The sequence below is a fragment of the Mirounga angustirostris genome, unplaced genomic scaffold, assembly GCF_029215605.1.
Source record: "Mirounga angustirostris isolate CCGP_5_RB_7025 unplaced genomic scaffold, mMirAng1.0.hap1 SCAF_4, whole genome shotgun sequence".
Classification (NCBI taxonomy): domain Eukaryota; kingdom Metazoa; phylum Chordata; class Mammalia; order Carnivora; family Phocidae; genus Mirounga; species Mirounga angustirostris.
The window spans coordinates 136964742-136983313 of NW_026991712.1; the positions used below are offsets into that span (position 1 = coordinate 136964742).

Genomic DNA, 18572 nt, shown 5'->3' on the forward strand with positions numbered 1-18572 from the left:
GGCATCACAATTCCGGACTTCAAGCTCTATTACAAAGCTGTCATCATCAAGACAGCATGGTACTGGCACAAAAACAGACACATAGATCAATGGAACAGAATAGAGAGCCCAGAAATGGACCCTCAACTCTATGGTCAACTAATCTTCGACAAAACAGGAAAGAATGTCCAATGGAACAAAGACAGTCTCTTCAACAAATGCTGTTGGGAAAATTGGATAGCCACATGCAGAAGATTGAAACTGGACCATTTCCTTACACCACACACAAAAATAGACTCCAAATGGTTCAAAGACCTCAATGTGAGACAGGAGTCCATCAAAATCCTAAAGGAGAACACAGGCAGCAACTTCTTTGACCTCAGCCGAAGCAACTTCTTCCTAGAAACATCGCCAAAGGCAAGGGAAGCAAGGGCAAAAATGAACTATTGGGACTTCATCAAGATAAAAAGCTTTTGCAAAGCAAAGGAAACAGTCAACAAAACCAAAAGACAACCGACAGAATGGGAGAAGATATTTGCAAATGACATATCAGATAAAGGGCTAGTATCCAAAATCTATAAAGAACTCATCAAACTCAACACCCAAAGAACAAAGAATCCAATCAAGAAATGGGCAGAAGACATGAACAGACATTTTTCCAAAGAAGACATCCAAATGGCCAACAGACACATGAAAAAGTGCTCAATATCGCTCAGCATCAGGGAAATCCAAATCAAAACCTCAATGAGATACCACCTCACACCAGTCAGAATGGCTAAAATCAACAAGTCAGGAAACGACAGATGTTGGCGGGGATGCGGAGAAAGGGGAACCCTCCTACACTGTTGGTGGGAATGCAAGCTGGTGCAGCCACTCTGGAAAACTGTATGGAGGTTCCTCAAAAAGTTGAAAATAGAGCTACCATATGATCCAGCAATTGCACTACTGGGTATTTACCCCAAAGATACAAAAGTAGGGATCCGAAGGGGTACGTGCACCCCGATGTTTATAGCAGCAATGTCCACAATAGCCAAACTGTGGAAAGAGCCAAGATGTCCATCGACAGATGAATGGATAAAGAAGATGTGGTATATATATACAATGGAATATTATGCAGCCATCAAAAGGAATGAGATCTTGCCATTTGCAACGACGTGGATGGAACTGGAGGGTATTATGTTGAGTGAAATAAGTCAAAAAGAGAAAGACATGTATCATATGATCTCACTGATATGAGGAATTCTTAATCGCAGGAATCAAACTGAGTGTTGTTGGAGTGGGGGGTGGGGTGGGAGGGATGGGGTGACTTGGTGATAGACACTGGGGAGGGTATGTGCTCTGGTAAGCGCTGTGAATTGTGCAAGACTGTTGAATCTCAGATCTGTACCTCTGAAACAAATAATGCAATATATGTTAAGAAAAAAAAAAAAAAGAAGAAGAAGAAGAGGGTAGCGGGAGGGGAAGAGTGAAGCGGGGGAAATCGGAGGGGTAGACGAACCATGAGAGACGGTGGACTCTGAAAAACAAACGGGGTTCTAGAGGGGAGGGGGGTGGGAGGATGGGTTAGCCTGGTGGTGGGTATTGAGGAGGGCACATTCTGCATGGAGCACTGGGTGTTGTGCACAAACAATGAATCATGGAACACTTCATCTAAAACTAATGATGTAATGTATGGGGATTAACATAAGAATTAAAAAATAAAAAATAAAAAATAAAAGAAAAAAAAAATTTGTTTCCCAAGATCCTAGCAACATCCTGGACTTACATGTAAATACTACGTGCTTATTTAATGAGTAAATGAATGAATGAAAGGCAAATAAATATATATGGCTGAAATATCACTGTAGCTACAATAAATGTTACTGTGTGAATTCATAATGGAAGAGAGATGGGAAGAATAAATATTTTACTAATTGAAAAAAATCATGAGCTCTGTTTAATGAAAGGAGACTCCACGGCTTATAGCACCTAAGGGCATAGTTGAGAGGTGTGTGGTGTGGGGCCGGTTGGGCTCAAAACAAAGTGAAGTTTCTATAAAGAGAATGATCGTCTTGGGCTGTCTGGTCTGAAGATAAGACCGTGTCATTTCTGCTGAAAGGTTACAATTTAATCGTTTGCACTCTTGTATCTACATATATATTTGCTTATTCGTTCATTGAAAAACTAGAGAGCAGTGTTTTTCTCACTGCAAACCACAGGCCAGTAGTAAGTGAAATCAATGTAGTGGGTCGCAACCAGTATTTTTTAAAGGAAAATAGAATTTTGAAAATAGAGAGTGCCATATATACTGAAATCCTTTCAGTTTTGCGTATCTACATCTCTGCATGTACTAGGCCGCAAGGTAAAATGTATTTCTTATGGGCGCCTGTGTGGCTCAGTCGGTTAAGCGACTGCCTTTGGCTCAGGTCATGATCCTGGAGTCCCGGGACTGAGTCCCGCATCGGGCTCCCTGCTTGGCGGGGAGTCTGCTTCTCCCTCTGACCCTCCCCCCTCTCACGTACTCGCTCTCTCTCATTCTCTCTCTCTCAAATAAAAATAAATAAAATCTTTAAAAAAAAATGTATTTCTTACTGTGGGTCATGGTCAAATAAAAAAAAAAACTGAAAGCCACTGTTATGGAGAAGAACGACTAATGGAATATTCTCCACAGTCAGACAAACTGGCAAGCCAAGCCTGGTTCTAAAACAAGATAACCTAACCCCTATAAGCCTGGTTTTTTCCTTCTTTAAAATAAAAATAATGATACTTATCTCACAGTGTCATTGAAAGAATAATAATTTAAGACACCTAAATACATAAAATAATGATAATTAATAGTTAGTTGAGACTTTACTATGCTACAAGTACCATCTTCTTTAATCACCAAAACAAACCTTATGAGGTAAGTGCCAGTAAACCTCATTTCACAGGAAAGGAAGCTGAGATACTGAGGACTGAAGCAGAAATCTTAATGCACATAAGAGTATGTGTCTCAGTGATTTGCACATAGAGGAATGGACACTATTAAGAATTACCGGCATTACTTTAATGAATCCCTACTTGAATACTTGCCATGTAGCAGGAGTTCAACAAATATTTGTGAGGGGTAAAACATACCTCAGGAACTCAGAGCACTCTTCACAATAAATTAAAAGTAAAATGCTCTGGGAACTTAGAGGGGTAGAAATTCTTCTGAACTACTTTTGTTAAAGGAAGGTTTGGGGAAAAGGGCCTACAGTGAGGTCTTCACTGATGTGGTGGGGTCTGTAGAGGTAAAGGGAACAGTGAAGGCATGATCAAGGCCCAGGGACAGAAGAAAGAGGATACATAGGTTGGTAACAGATTGTAGAGAGAAGTCATTGAGTACGAGCTTAAAGGGACTGTACTTTATCTTACAGCTAAAAGGAAACCACTGAAGACTTTTAACAGTGACTAATGATAAAGATGCAAGCATTGAGACTGCTTAATAACCTCCATATGATTACTGTTTAAAACATTGTGTAGATATTTTGACATGAAAACTGAATTCTAACTTCTCAATTTTATGGGTGGAAACCCAACCTTGCTTCAGGGGAAATTATAAGAATTAATAAAACATTAGGTAATCTCTAGAGTTTTCTGAGAAATTCTATTATAAGATGTATGTACAAATTATTTTATTATAACTGATCAATTTATAAAGTACTTTAGCTTGAAAAAAACTATGTGCTTAAATGTAAGTTTATTAGAACAATTGCGTTTTTTGGGTTGCAGAGTTTGAGGACGGGATTATTTATATAGGTTTTAATTGATTTAAATAATTATGGAAATAATTACAGGGATTAAAAATATTGATTCCAGCCTTTACCTAAAGAAATCAATTTACACCAAAAAAGTATATCCAAATATCTGTTCTCCAACAGATTTAACCCTTAATATTCTAATATTTTTTTTTAATTTTTTTAATTTTTTTTAAAAGATTTTATTTATTTATTTGACAGAGAGATAGCGAGAGCAAGAACACAAGCAGGGGAAGTGGGAGAGGGAGAAGCGGGCCTCCTGCCAAGCAGGGAGCCCAATGTGAGACTCGATCCCAGGACCCTGGGATCATGACCTGAGCCGAAGGCAGACGCTTAACGACTGAGCCACCCAAGCGCCCTATTCTAATATTTATTTTATTATATACTGTGACACAGAAGATATATAAATACATACATATATTTAATTTTAATATAAATATATACATATATATTTAATTTTAATATAAATATATACATATATATTTAATTTTTATATGATGAACTACCTATAGAATTTTGTTTCATCCTGATTTCAAATCCCTGCATCCTGCTATTCTTGAAAATATGTAATAGATTAAACAGAATTCATATTTAAATGAATTGAATAAGATTTAAACCTTATCCTTAAAATATTTTAAACCTTAAAAATGTTTATATGCTATATAAGGCATACAGCATCTAAAGTGCAATCTTACATATTTTGGGTTAAAAAAATTGAAAAAGGGACCTTCTGAAAATTAAGTCCTTGTGCCCAGGAACAGTTCTTGGGGTTTGGAACATCCTCCCAAAACAGCTTTTTCATTCTACAAAGGAGAAACAAAAAACATTCATATTGAAAATGTTCACAGCTAATGAATACACAAACTAGAAATTAATCTACCAGATCAGCTATTTCTCAGTAGAATCTGATTCATTTTCACATGCTATTCCACGAAGATTTCCACCAATGTTTTATTTAGACTAAAGTTAATATTCATTATAATAATAAAATAACCAACACTTATTGAATGCTCTGTGCCAGGCACTATGCTAAACACTTTGAGTGGATTTTTCTTGGAGAAACAATATATTAAAAGTGGCCACCAGAGCACCTGGGTGGCTTAGTTAGTTAAGCATCCAACTCCTGATTTCAGCTCAGCTCACAATCTCAGGGTCCTGAAATTGAGTTAAGATTCTCTCCCTCTCCCTCTGCCCCTTCCTCCCTCTCTCTCTCTCTTTCACAAAGAAAAAAAGGTGGCCATCAGTTGAGTTTCAGAAACAATTCCACTTGATATGGCCCCATCAGCTCATTTGACTGAAAGATATATTCAGAGTCTAAAATCTCCCATCCCTCTTTTTTGCTATAAGACAAAAGTTTCTGTAGAGATTTGACATGTGTGAAATAATTTCATAGGTCTGGGCCTCTCAGCACACGGTGATATGGCACCCTAGAACCACAAGAAATTCAAGGCCATTTGCCAAACCAGACAGACTGGGGAGCCACACAGTGCTGATTTTTAAAAACTGGAGTGCTTACTAATCATAAATGAACTAACCACTCCAGGTAAATCTTCACCACTAAAAAGTCCTCAACCCAAATTGTACATCTCTAAAAGCCATTTTTGCTATCTCTGAGAACACACTGCCTAGGATTTCCTGTTATAAGCTTGTTATTTCCTGAATGTATTTACATATAAAACATGAATTTCATCCATGATGTTTGTGTTGTACTAGCAAAACAGAATGTGGTTTCCTGAAAACAGGCCTTTTCTTTTTAGGCCATCTTAATTGTATACTGAATATACATAAACATATTTAGGAGACTTTAATGTTTCTGATTTGGGTTTTAAATCAAGGTTTAAATACGCTCAAGAGCTTTGGCCATAAAGATTTGTAACACCAAGTGCAATACCTTTGGTGTGATAGTAACAATGTTCCAAGCAGTAAGATTGAAGAGGAAATAATTATTGGCACAATTACATAGAGCCCTGCATCATTCTGGTGTTTTTCAATGTCATCTGAAAAAAAAAAATACAATTCACATGATTCAGAAGCTTGAGGAAATAATATCTTTCTGTATCAAAAATTACAGCAGACTTTTTTCTGATTTCATCATAAATCTGTATTACCTTTAAATATATAAAAATAAAAAAGAAGATAAAAGTATAGCTATGATCACATTAATGAAATGTTATTTTGTGCAGAATTATGCTTACTGTAAGTTGGCAAAACATTTTTTCAAAATTATTTTTTGCCAATTCCATGTGATCACTTCAGGTTATATGAGAAAGTGCCAATTAAAGTTGCTCCAATGACTCTCTGCCTCAGTATCGCTTCTGGATAGCCAACCTTCAACATCTGCCGATCTCTACCTTGTTCACTCCACACACATTGACCTTGCTTTTCTTGAGCCACCAAGCACGCTCATTCTTCAGAACCTTTGCACTTGCTACCCCTTTGTCTAAAATGCTCTTCTCTTTTGTACTTGCATGGCTTGAACTAAAAAGACCAATTCTGACCATCCTAACTAAAGCACCACATTTTAACTCTATCCTTTTACCTTACATTTATTTTGTTACATGGCACTTATTTTTTCTTATTATTAAATTAGTCCTTTTATTAATTATTACCAATTGCCACTCTTATGTTATTTTTTATTGATTTGGGGAGTTTTTTTGAGTGCAAGTAATTTTTTTAAGTTTTTATTTAAATTCTAGTTAGTTAACATGTAGTGTAATATTGGTTTAAGGACTAGAATTTAGTGATTCATCACTTACATACAATACCCAGTGCTCATCACAACAAGCATGGCACTTATTTCTATCTGCCATTATATTATACATGATTTGTTTACTCTCACTACCATTAGAGCATAGGAATTAAGCTCCATAAGGACAGAGACTGGTCTTCACTGTTCAATCCCCAGTTCTTGTGTCCAGCCTGTATGTGTCAAATAATAAATGAATGAATTTTTATAATTATTTTAATTCTAAAACCAGGCAAAATATTTCTCTCTTGAAACTTCATTATTAGGTTGCTTGGACTTGAAGACAATTTGAGCCGTAATAGCAAAATCAAAATGTTGATACTTCAAGTACAGTAAGATGAATTAGAAATTTAAGAGGCATAATGAATTTATTTCTGTAACTACTTCTCCAGTTTTATTTTTAGAGGAAAAATGTTTCCTTTAAAAGACTAATTAAAATTTAAAGGCTTGGGCGCCTGGGTGGCTCAGTCGGTTAAGGGTCTGCCTTTGGCTCAGGTCATGATCCTGGGGTCCTGGGATCGAGCCCCACATTGGGCTCCCTGCTCAGCGGGGAGCTTGCTTCTCCCTCTCCCTCTGCCTGCCGCTCCCCCTACTTGTGTTCTGTCTCCCTCTCCCTCTGTCAAATAAATAAAATAAAAATCTTTAAAAAAATTTAAGGCTCGTAAGTATGTACCTCCAAAACATATTATTTGGAGGTAGATGCATTTATATGAATTGTACAGAAAATTAGTATTTTTCTATTTAGTCTTTCTGATGATGTATTTTATTGTATTGCTGCATATTTTCCTTTATTTCATTTCCATTAACTTTTTATCCAATTTGAGAATGAAAATGTTAATTTCCAATACCAGAATACCATGCTTGATTATTCTCCTTACTACCACACCAAGGGACCATATAGCCTCCCTGACACATCTATGTAAGGAAAAGTCTTACCTTGGGTGAAACTATTAATTATCTTTGGTTTCCCCACTCCTTCCATAAATACTGGGTAAAGACTGAATTGATACTTCTCAATGGGGATAAAATGATCTGAAGAGAAAAATATATAAAAGGTCATTCTTACTGAATTAATATTAACAAGTGAAACCTATATAAAAAATTTAGGTGACTCTCCTATTTTTCTGAACATAGAAATAAGTTGTTATTTATGGATCGAAACTGATGATTAAGGGAGTTTCAAAAACCACCTAAGCATTCCAAATTCTTCTAGTAACGACAATAATTTTCAAATAATTTTTGAAAATATTACCCAGAGACATGAGATTGCAATTTTCAAGGGTATGTTCCAATGATAACCAGTTTGTTCAAGCTCACAGTGTATGAACTTTCACTTTCCCTTTCCCTTTCCAGGACAATATACCCTACCTCCTCTCCCATATCTCCAAAGCCAGCAATAGTCCCCTTTCACGGGCATTTAGCTTGCTTATTTTCCCCATTCAAGGCAGCTGTGAGACTAAAGTCTTATGAAATGCAAAGAAATGGGGGTGGGGACCAGGGGCCCTCTTGGCTTATCCGGGGATCCCCCTGTCAGGGGGACAACCATCTGTATAGCAAGGTTCAAAATGAATCTATCAGTGACATATCATTTTAACAAATGTTAATAACATATAGATATTCCACAAGGGATGAATCTTGTTGAAGCCTAGATTATATATTTCCATGGCTTAAAGAAAAGCACAGAGAATAATCATCTGGACAATAGTGGTAATGAATTGAACTTAGTTCTCTATCAATCATTTCTACTTGCCCTGATGCTAAATTCTAGGGCCTTTGGAATGAAATAGAAGTGCAAGTCTCTGGAGTAATATTGCATAATAGGGTCATGGCAATCGTTAGCTTCCCTACTAAAACCTTACTCAGACTTGCAGATACTACATTGTGTGGAATTACTTTGTATTTTAATCACCTCCTGGGGCAACTGGTCTACTTTGGGGAGTTACGCTTACATCACTTAGTCCTACATTTGTAGACCTTCAGCCTGGCATTCCCACTCACTGCTAGTAGCATTATAAGTTGGTACATAGATTTGGGGAAACAATTTGGTGGTAGATATCAAAAGCCATTAAAAAACAGTCTAGAGAAAAAAAAAAGTAGAGCTGCTGGCAGCAACAAAAATGTTCTCAAATAAATAAATGGTTTAAGTAGACTATGGAGTAAAATGCTATATGATCATTAAAAATCATGGTTAAAAGGGCTGGGGAGAAAATAGAAATGTGTTTGTGATATATCAAAGGAACAAATCAGAAGAAAAGTGATGATATGATTATGACTGTGTAAAATATTTAGAAAGGATTGAATGAAACAGAATTGAATGTTTATGACAAAGTGATAGAATTATATGTGGTAAGATGGTAGTATCATCTACATTTTTGAAGTTTTCATTAACTGGCTATCTTATTTAAATTAATAATCACTCTAATGCTAATCCATAAGAGAAACTTATTAAAGCACAGCAAACTTACCATGGATATAATACTTCTTAACAGATGGAGGGATCCTAAGCCATTTAATTTCACTGTCTTCATTAAGAATTTTCCACTCAGTAACAAAATACATCAGATAGTAGTCACTGGGTGATAGAGTCCAGGAGAGAAGCACACAACTGTTGTTTAAAGGATAAGCACTGAGTGACTGCACGGTATTTACTGAGGGGAAAAAAAGGAAATTTGTTTTTAAATTCAAAATTAATTTTTAAAAAATCTCCTAATACATTTGAGGCACATATAACCTACTGGAGGAAGGGAGAAGGAAGAGAAGGCTGACATTTATATAGATAAATATAATACAATTATTTTTGTACCACAGAGTCATATATGCAGAAAGATGTGGGAACATATGCCATTGAGGAGAAACCAAAATGGGGTTTTGGGATAGAGTCAAAAAAGTTGCTCTCCACCGGAGTACTGCACAAGCCTATTCATCATCCTCTCTACTTCCCTCCAAACTCCTCTCCTGCTGATGGAGTTGGGCTTTCAAAGGACAAATCTGATTATTTAACACCCTTTGCACAAAGTCCCATTTAAAAGCCTCCACTGGATTTCCACACGTGAGGATGAACTGTCTACCATGTCTGTGAGGCCCAGAGCCAAGCCTCAGCCGAACTCCCAGCCTTTCAGGATTTTGTGCACCAGAGCCACCCCAGTCGTCTTCCGTCGGGTCCTCTCCTGTGCCATGAGGACTTTCCGTCAGACTATCCCTCTCTCAGGAGCCCATGCTCTCTCCCCACCTATATGGCTTCTTAAGAAAGCTTCTCTAACCCTCAATGCCAAGTCAGGTTCTATTTTCTTTTCTTTCATAAAATTACATTCCTTTCCTGGGAACACTGATCTCAGTTTGTAAATAGGCATTAACTTATATGATTATTTGATCAATGTCCGTGCATCTATTGGAGTCTTCTGAATGCTGAGACCATGCTCATGGTCTGAATGCTGGTTTTTGAATGGTTTCTGAATGCTGAGACCATTAGAGTTTTTCTCACATTGGAATTCCCACCACCTAACACAGCACAGCATTCAATAAAAATCTCTAGAACATACTGGTTGAAAATATTTTTAGTGTAAAACATTGTGCAGATGCTATGGAACTTACAAGAAGCTTACGCCATACATACAAAAGTAATCATAATTTAAGGCAAGATATAAAATACCTTAAGAAAGGTAGAAAGCACCCTGATTTAGGACATATCTAATTAAAGCAACAAGCAAAGACTTCATGGAAGAGATTAGTAGAGGCAGAGTAGATTTGAATTTTCCATTAAAAAGTTATACTTTGAATATGTAATCCAGATCAGGAGCTCCCATTAAAAGAAGTTCTCAATTCTCTAATTAATCAAATATATCAAAATTAATGAAAGAAGGCTCATCACTCATATGAGATGAAGTACAGGTTAATTTTCAAATCTGAGCAATTATTTGCATCCATATAGTATGTAATACTATTATATATATGTAATAAATATAACATACACATATACATGTACTTATTTTTACATATATATATACACACACACACACACACACACAGACCAGGAGAGAGACTGATTTACGTACAACTTCCACTGATGCAAAAGGTTTAAGTATTAGATTTACTAGAATATTCTCATTTATCATAATACTGTATCAACATGGTTCTATTACATGAAAACCCAAGGACCATATTACAAAATCAGGGTGCAATCTCTTTTGCTATTTTTCAGAAAAGAAGAGATAAGAGAAGAGAGTCCTTCAGATTCAGAGAATTGCAGGCTTCTTGGAAGATCATTTAGAATGGGAGGAGTATGTAAAAATTAAATGCTAAAAGGGGCACAGGTTTACTACCCTGCACCCTTTCTTACCTTTGCTCATAGGCCATGAGAAGGTTAAATTAAAATTCACAAAAGAAGCACCAATTGAATTGACAGCCAGAATTGTAACAGAATGTGCTTGTTCTGTCCACAGGAAAGTGAATTTAGTGTGATTTCCCACATCTTCTGACCATGTTCCATTGCGGGAAGTATGATGTTTTACCACATATTTTCTCACACTGCACAATGAGTCATTTTTCATCAGAGGCTGTAGTAAACATAAAAATTGATTAGTTTAAGGGCTCCAGTGCTTTTTATACCAACCAAGGCCATGAACTCTTTTTATACGTTCCCCACCGGGAGGCAGGGTCAGACCAGGGCAAGCCCTGTCTAGTTCAAGGCTGAGATATGGGGAGGTGAGGGGGGATAGAGCTCGTCTCTGACCACAGATGCAGTGAAGGCATCTGGGTGGGTATGGAGCATAGGAAATTTATTTTCTTCCTTTGGGGTTTTTCTCCTTAAGACTCAGAGAATAAATCACTTAAAGATAATTAAATACGGATACAATTAGGACACTTTTCTACCAAGAAGTTTCACACTAATTTTAGAGAAAAGAGAGACCAGCAGGGGGTCAAGAGTTTCCTTATCGAAAAAGCAAACAAGGAATAACCCTCTAGTTCTGTAAAGCAACAACAAGAAAGCTGAAGAGATGTTAATCATCATTTATGTTAATCCCAGTAAGATTTATCATTTGTTTGCTGCTCTTCTGATCTGTTGCTAATTCAAGTAGCAGAGGCTACCAGAACCATGTATTCGGCACCCCAGAATTTCTGCCCCATAGTTTAAAAAAAAATCATACCAGATCACTGATGATTCCAATATAATATAAAATATATGTCTCTGCTCTTTCATTTTATAGAGTATTAACAATATACCCCACCTGCCCCATTACCACCACCTGTTTCAAATAAGATAAACCAGGGGTGCCTGGGTGGCTCAGTCGGTTAAGCGTCTGCCTTTGGCTCAGGTCATGATGCCAGGGTCCTGGGATCGAGCCCCTCATCAGGCTCTCTGCTCAGCAGGGAGCCTGCCTCTCCTCCTGCCCCTCCCCCTCCCCCCTGCTCGTGCACACATGTGCACGCTCTCTCTCTCCCTCTCTCTGAAATAAATAAATAAATAAATAATCTTCAAATAAGATAAGCCAAGCCCTTATAAACCCATAGAAAATGATTCTCTACGATAGACTGGAACAGTGCTTCTCAATATATTTGTTTGTCATCGAGATTCCTCTGAGTCAGACATAACAGACAAAAATAAATACAAACGCATATACATGTGTCCCTGCAGGGTGTGGAACAATGTGGGCAGGGGGGGAGTAAGATCTGAGCAGGCATCATCTAGTCCAGCCCTGCATTTATACAGATCAGGAAGCTGCGGCTGAAGAGTCTAAGTGACTCCGCCAAAATAATGCTGACTGAGCTCTAGAGCTCAGTTGAGCTGAGGACAGAATGAATTCCCACACTCCGTTCCAGGGCCCCCTCCACAGAGCTCTTTGCAATCCCATCTCAGAATGGAAACAACCAAGTCAATCTTTCGTGAGCATAAAAATAAAATTTAAGAGTAACATAAAAGCAGGAGTACCTTCCAAAGTAAAGTAACATTTCTCTCCTTTTTAGTGGTGTCTTCCTTAATTATTCTCCAAAATTCAGGTCCTCTGGTAGGAACTGCAGAATGACAAGGAGCCCAAGTGGTACACGTGTTCTCAGGAGGAATATGTTTGAGTGACATTTGAAACACGCCCATATGCTTGCATTTTTAAGGCACATTTACAAAATCTCTACAGACCTTTTATATCCATGACAACTGTGTAGGCGGGACTACTCCAATTACTCCAATACCCCAGGCCATCCAGCCTCCGGCAGCGCACCTGAACAGCATAGACTGCACACAGGTCTGGCACCAGGACACTGGCCGACTTTGATTTTGCATCATATACCTCATACATCTGTAAAATAAGGTCAAGCGTTAGACTAATCATTACTAACACCTACGTAGGTGGCGAGCCCGAACGGCATTCTATTTAAAACCTTACTACCATTCCAAAATTAAGAGAGAACTGACTTCGTGTTTTCTGGCTTGAGAAATACTTGTATTGGACTTGGATCATGAGCTCCTTCAAGTTAAGGATTGTCTCAGTCATCTTGTTGTTTCCTCCTTAGGACAAGATTTGAACTGGCCTTCTTGCAACCTCGTCCCCCAGTCACTCTTCACTCTGTTACTGATCTCTGTCCACTAATTCCCTATCCACAAAAACTCTCAACAATTTTAACCTCATGATTACATAGTGATATCTCTGTTACTCAGTCTCCTCAATAAGCTGGTAAACTGTCACATTCCTTTCAGCTAAAATCTTTATGATCTAATGACATAACATTTAGGGTTCCTGACGTTTCTGGGTCTTTGCAGGCTGCCATCTGAAAACTGACACGGCCAGTCATCATATACTCTGGGTGTGATTTTGGTTGTTTGATAAAAGCAGCTTCTTCCAAAATATGTCCCAATGAATATATACGCACTAAAGAATATTATTAGATGTTAAAGGAAAAAGGGTTCCTCGGTAAAATGAGTTTGAGAAACATAGGATGAAACAAAAGTCACAAATAAAGTCACAGATGTTTCTTTAATGCAAGACTTCTCCGAACCTTTAGTATGTAACAGTGTGATTTAGTATGTAACAGGAACACACAGCGATGCAGGGTTTCCTAAGTTGATTCAGCCATGCAATCTTTTTTCAAGGAATATTTTATGCGATCAATGTTCTGTCACACTCATTTTGGGAAATGATGGCTTGCAGGAAATGTCATTTCTTGAAAGGGTTAGACCTATAGCAATCTACTTAACAAAAATAGCTACAGAATACAGGAAGAGGTACTTTTATGCCAATAAAATAAATCCTAATCTATACAGTTATTAAAACAGTTGTATGAAATAACATTTAGTGAGGCAAGCTGAAGACATTTCTCGGTAAAAGGTACCTTCCACTGTACTTCTTTTCCATTTAAGCCATAGCGAATCTGGAACTTAAGATTATTCTCTGGAAAGATTGGCTTTTCCCAAAATATTTTCAATAATCCAATTTTTACAGTAATTTCTGCTTTCACACTGGATGGAGGCAGTGGTTTCACTAGAAATTTTAAAAACAGGATACTATAACAGCAACTTAAACAGTGATAATATTTTAAAAACATTATTATGATGTTATAACTTTTATACTCAATATTTATAAAGCAATCTCTCCTTCTCAAAGTTCCTCATTCATTATCTCACTTGATCACCTACAATTTCAGGTGACACGTAAGAAAGGGATTATCTCTATTTTGCAAATAGGTTGATTGGGAAAAAAATCAATACAATGACCATGTCATCTGCAAGTAATAGTAAGATCTGACTAGAAACTGGGCCATTAGTTCCGCATGCAAAAGATTCCGTACTGAACATATAAGTATCGATAGCATACTCTGTTCTACGTAGAGCTTTAATAAAAAGAAAAATATGACATGCACTGTATTCATTTCCACATGTGTGAGTTTCAAACTGTACTACTCTTATTATTTCTAAGTCAAGGTCAGAGATAGTCTTACAGAATAAAGCCCCAGTTCTCTATCATCTGAGGAAAACAGGATTTTGAAGGGCAGAAGTAGAGGCAAAGATGACCAGAATGGCAAAGGCTTAAAAAAAAAAAAAAGTAAAAGACAATATGCAAACTCAACATATTTGGGAACTAAATGTCCCAAAGCCCCAGCATACTAGTGTGAACTTTGAAGCTCCGGACTTCATCAACAATACCTTAAACTGTTGATGACCAAAACCCCTGAACTTTTTCATTACTACAGTATCTCATACTTACTCAATTCTTCATATATGAAGAAGACACTCTATACCAACCAGTAAGATGACACGCAGTTCATCTCCTGAAAAAATCATTCCTCCTCAGAAAAAGAAGTATGTATGTTTGAGAGACACTAAGATTGTACTTGACTGAATCATATGGATGTCATATGGATCCATTCCATGAATATCTAGTTTACAGAAAGGATGCTTTAAAGTATAAGAGTCTGCATGATCCCCACAGCACACACCCTGGGGAGTTAAGCAGAGCTTTCCACATTTTATGGGTGATAAAATAGTCACAGAGCACTTACATGTCTAGCCCATGTTTACAAAGCTAGTAACAGGTGGTGCTGCATTTGGATCCTAAAGTTGAATCTCCACATTGTTTCCTAGTACTAAGGAGTTGATAGAAGCCCAACTTAAATTCCTTATTTTAGTACTGAAAAGAGTAACATCGAAGGTTGTTTGGATAGCATACAGAACTGAATCCATGTTGCATTTGTCATATATTACACGTGAGGTTATATCTGTGCATGTTTGTGGGGTAGAGAGTGGTAGGTGGGTTCTTTGCTGTCCCAAGATACTTAGTACCAGAGAAGTCCTGCTTACAGTAAAATCATTTTAAGTGGAACCAAACTAAATAGCGGGGGGGGGGGGGGGGAAGGAGGGGCTGGCGGGCATGCTAGCTTTGGGGGTGGGGAATCAATTAATTGGGGCTCTATAGTGATTTTAAAAAACCCTAAAAATTATGACTTTATGCTTATTTAACAAAATACAGGTTTTAATTCAGATGTGTACTAATTATTTGAAAATATAATGGATCAAATATTGATTTTGGGCATAATTTCCCAACAAAACAGAATACAGCACCAAAAGATACTCTTTTACCTCTGTTGTATAATCATAAATGGGTCATTTCTCAAAGATTTCACAGCAATATTGGAGAGATATATATTTCAAGAGCTCTCTTAACTTCGAAATCAATATATCTTTTTAAAGAGTATTTAAAATTCATGATGGATATCATCATCCTTGATCTATTGTCTCTTCTTCACTTTAGTTATTTTGAATCCTTCTGCATCCTACACAGCCTCACAAATTAAACCCATGGGTTATGACTACTAGATTACAAAATCCATCACAACACCCAAATTAAATTTTTAAATTAAAAACACCAAATGTTTTCATAAGTATATTGGGAGAAAAACAAAGCAGTGCATTATTTAGATTAATATTACTGCTAAATTTTATTCCCAATGCCCAATATAACTCATCAGATTATATGCTGAAAATATTCCTATTGCAAAAATACTGTGCTATAAGTAACTTAAAATAAAATAAAAATGGCAAAACTTTCTAAGGTTGATTGTCTTCCCAATTCCACTGTAAACATGAAAAAAGTTTTTTTTTAAATATAGTGTGATCAGGAAATGGTAAAACACAACAGTTTCCATGAATCAATCTGAATCCAAATCTGCTAGTAAAAATGAAGACACACAACACAGTTTGACATACCCACAGAATCAGGAACGACACACGTTGGTGGAGAGTCAAGTGAACCCAAAGAGTGATTGATTTTAATCCACATTGTATAGCCGGATAATAGAAAGATTGGCTGAAATATGCATTCATAAAAACCATCTCTCTGCAAGTGGCAATCTTTGGGTTCAGATATGGGATGAATAGATGGAACATCAGAACAGTAAAGGCTGCTCCTTAAAAGATATGAGAACAGTCAGTTAATATACAACATTGTTGAAAGCAGTAAGATATTTGAGAATACCATCGTTTCTGTTCCATCTAAAATAAATGTTCTTATTGGAAAGGCATTTTTGAATTCCCAGCTCTATCACAATTTTATATCTTTCCATAAAAATAGACAATAAACCTTATTAAACATTTTATTAGGTACTAAGTGGAAATGCAAGTAAAATAAATGGCATTGCTCTAAGAAGGAGATAAGGATCCAATTAGAGGTAGGCCCTACAACACTTTGAAAGTTAAGCTAACGTTATACATAAGTGATACCATTTTAGAAGTATAGATCGCAAGCGGTATTGGGACATTCCCGAGATGGGAAGGAAGATAAGTCCCTTATGCTTTAAATAGGGATTAAATTCCACTACAACTTGAAGACACAATTGATAGTAAATTACAGCTTAATTGACAATGTCCCAATATTTTCTAGTTCAAAGCAATATAATGAAAATAATAGCAATTCTTGATTCATACCTGAATCATATGGTTAAATGTAAAACACATATAACACATTTTCTCAGAGAAGAAAATTAAGAAAGTAAGTTTTATAACTGTGTCCCGATCTACACTCTACCTCAGAATATACAAAGCACTTCTCCTTTTCTTTGAAATAGCCCTGCTGCCACTATTTGCTCTCAATATGGCATTTAAGTGGTTAAAGTAGCAGTTAACTGTTTCCATAAAATTGGAGTTAGGAGGTTACAAGAAAATGAAAAATCTATATTCTTCTGTTTCTCGTTTTCTATTTTTTTGTGACACTTTTCCTGCTTACCCCCTCAAAATTACAATCATTGGGGTGTGTGTATGAATGAGTGCTGGCAGGGGGATGGCGGGGGGGGGCGGGCAGGGAAGGGGAGGGCCAGAGATGAGAACAAGGCATGAGGCGTCCTCTGTGGGTAAGAAGAACTGTGACCATGTACTAAAGCACAGTAATACTCCACTTGGAATGCAGAGGTTAGTGTCTTTGTCATAATGACAGCAACAGCCATTTATTGAATATTTACCAGGAGAAATTCTATCGCATAATTATAATTAAATGGAATATATCATTAATTCTAACAGAAACCTTGTAAGTCCTGTTATTCTATCCCACTTACAGACAAGGAAATCGAGTCTTGGAGAGGTTAAAAAAAACCTGCCCGAGTACATGCAGGGACTTTCACAGTTCTTCTGTAACTGTTAGCAAGATAAGACACAGAGCTTATGTGATGGTCATCCACAAACACCTTTTTTAATGTGAAAAATGCCATGGAAAGAAAGCAAAGATAGATTATAAAAGTAAAATGGCATCCATGAATATTCTATTGATTTCAAAATACTCGTATCAGGTAAGATAAAGCCAGCTATTATTCCTATGTAAGAAATGTAAAAATTGTCCCATTTTTTTCTAATACTACATAAGAATAGACTGGTCACTTCAGGAATAGAATTCAGATCACAGTACTTGAGGGGGGGGATTTGTTTTTCAAGTAGAAAATTTAGATTTTAAGAATAAATGAGGACAAGTGAAACAAACTGGAAGACCCCAGTACAAACACAAACTGAGACAGGGTGTTTGCAGTACACATAACTGAAAACTACTAAGAGAGATTATAAAAATAAAAATATATCTACTTTCTCCTAATCAAGAGTGCTATTATTTCAGATGATACTATGGGAAGATGAAGTCTTGAATTCTTTTCAAAACAGGGAAGGGTAAAAATATACAAGCACAAATCACTCTCTATTACAACCCTTCACTCCTTAAGTGTTTCTTTCTTAGTCTTTCCTACTTCTAAAAGTATTCATATTATGTCTTACAATCTTTGTGCCACTACCTCTGACTTTTTTCCAAAATATTAATCTTCAGCAAATTATTGGACTTTTATAATCGCTGATATTCTCCTCTAGTCAACTCTGAGAGAGTTCAAATTAACTCTTAGAGAGGTCAAATTAAAATGTACAGAAACCAGCTTTTCTTGGATTTCATTCTGTAGTTAAAATGTAATTATGGAAAATTAATCGATTATCAGAAAAACTAATTGGAGGTAAAAACGAATTACATGTTTTACCTCAATGTGAGTTCTTTCAAAAACCACCAATTTATTTGATCCCTTAAAAATTTCCTAATCAGGGCGCCTGGGTGGCTCAGATGGTTAAGCGTCTGCCTTCGGCT

At 36.7% G+C, this 18572-nt stretch overlaps 1 protein-coding gene across 3 annotated transcripts in view; it reads right to left on the reverse strand.

The window, feature by feature from the left end:
• Nucleotides 1-18572, reverse strand: part of LEPR (leptin receptor) — a 90756-nt gene that overhangs the window by 18065 nt on the left and 54119 nt on the right. For 2 of the 3 annotated variants that reach the window (XM_045897479.1, XM_045897477.3), the window contains 9 exons: nucleotides 16175-16374; nucleotides 13804-13952; nucleotides 12614-12773; nucleotides 12410-12492; nucleotides 10820-11036; nucleotides 8949-9131; nucleotides 7420-7515; nucleotides 5629-5734; nucleotides 4465-4540 (listed from right to left, as the gene is read on the reverse strand). In XM_045897479.1, coding sequence (XP_045753435.1) covers nucleotides 4465-4540; nucleotides 5629-5734; nucleotides 7420-7515; nucleotides 8949-9131; nucleotides 10820-11036; nucleotides 12410-12492; nucleotides 12614-12773; nucleotides 13804-13952; nucleotides 16175-16374 — 1270 coding nt within the window. The remainder of the gene's footprint in view (nucleotides 1-4464; nucleotides 4541-5628; nucleotides 5735-7419; nucleotides 7516-8948; nucleotides 9132-10819; nucleotides 11037-12409; nucleotides 12493-12613; nucleotides 12774-13803; nucleotides 13953-16174; nucleotides 16375-18572) is intronic. The other variant, XM_064589011.1, reaches the window with a different exon arrangement.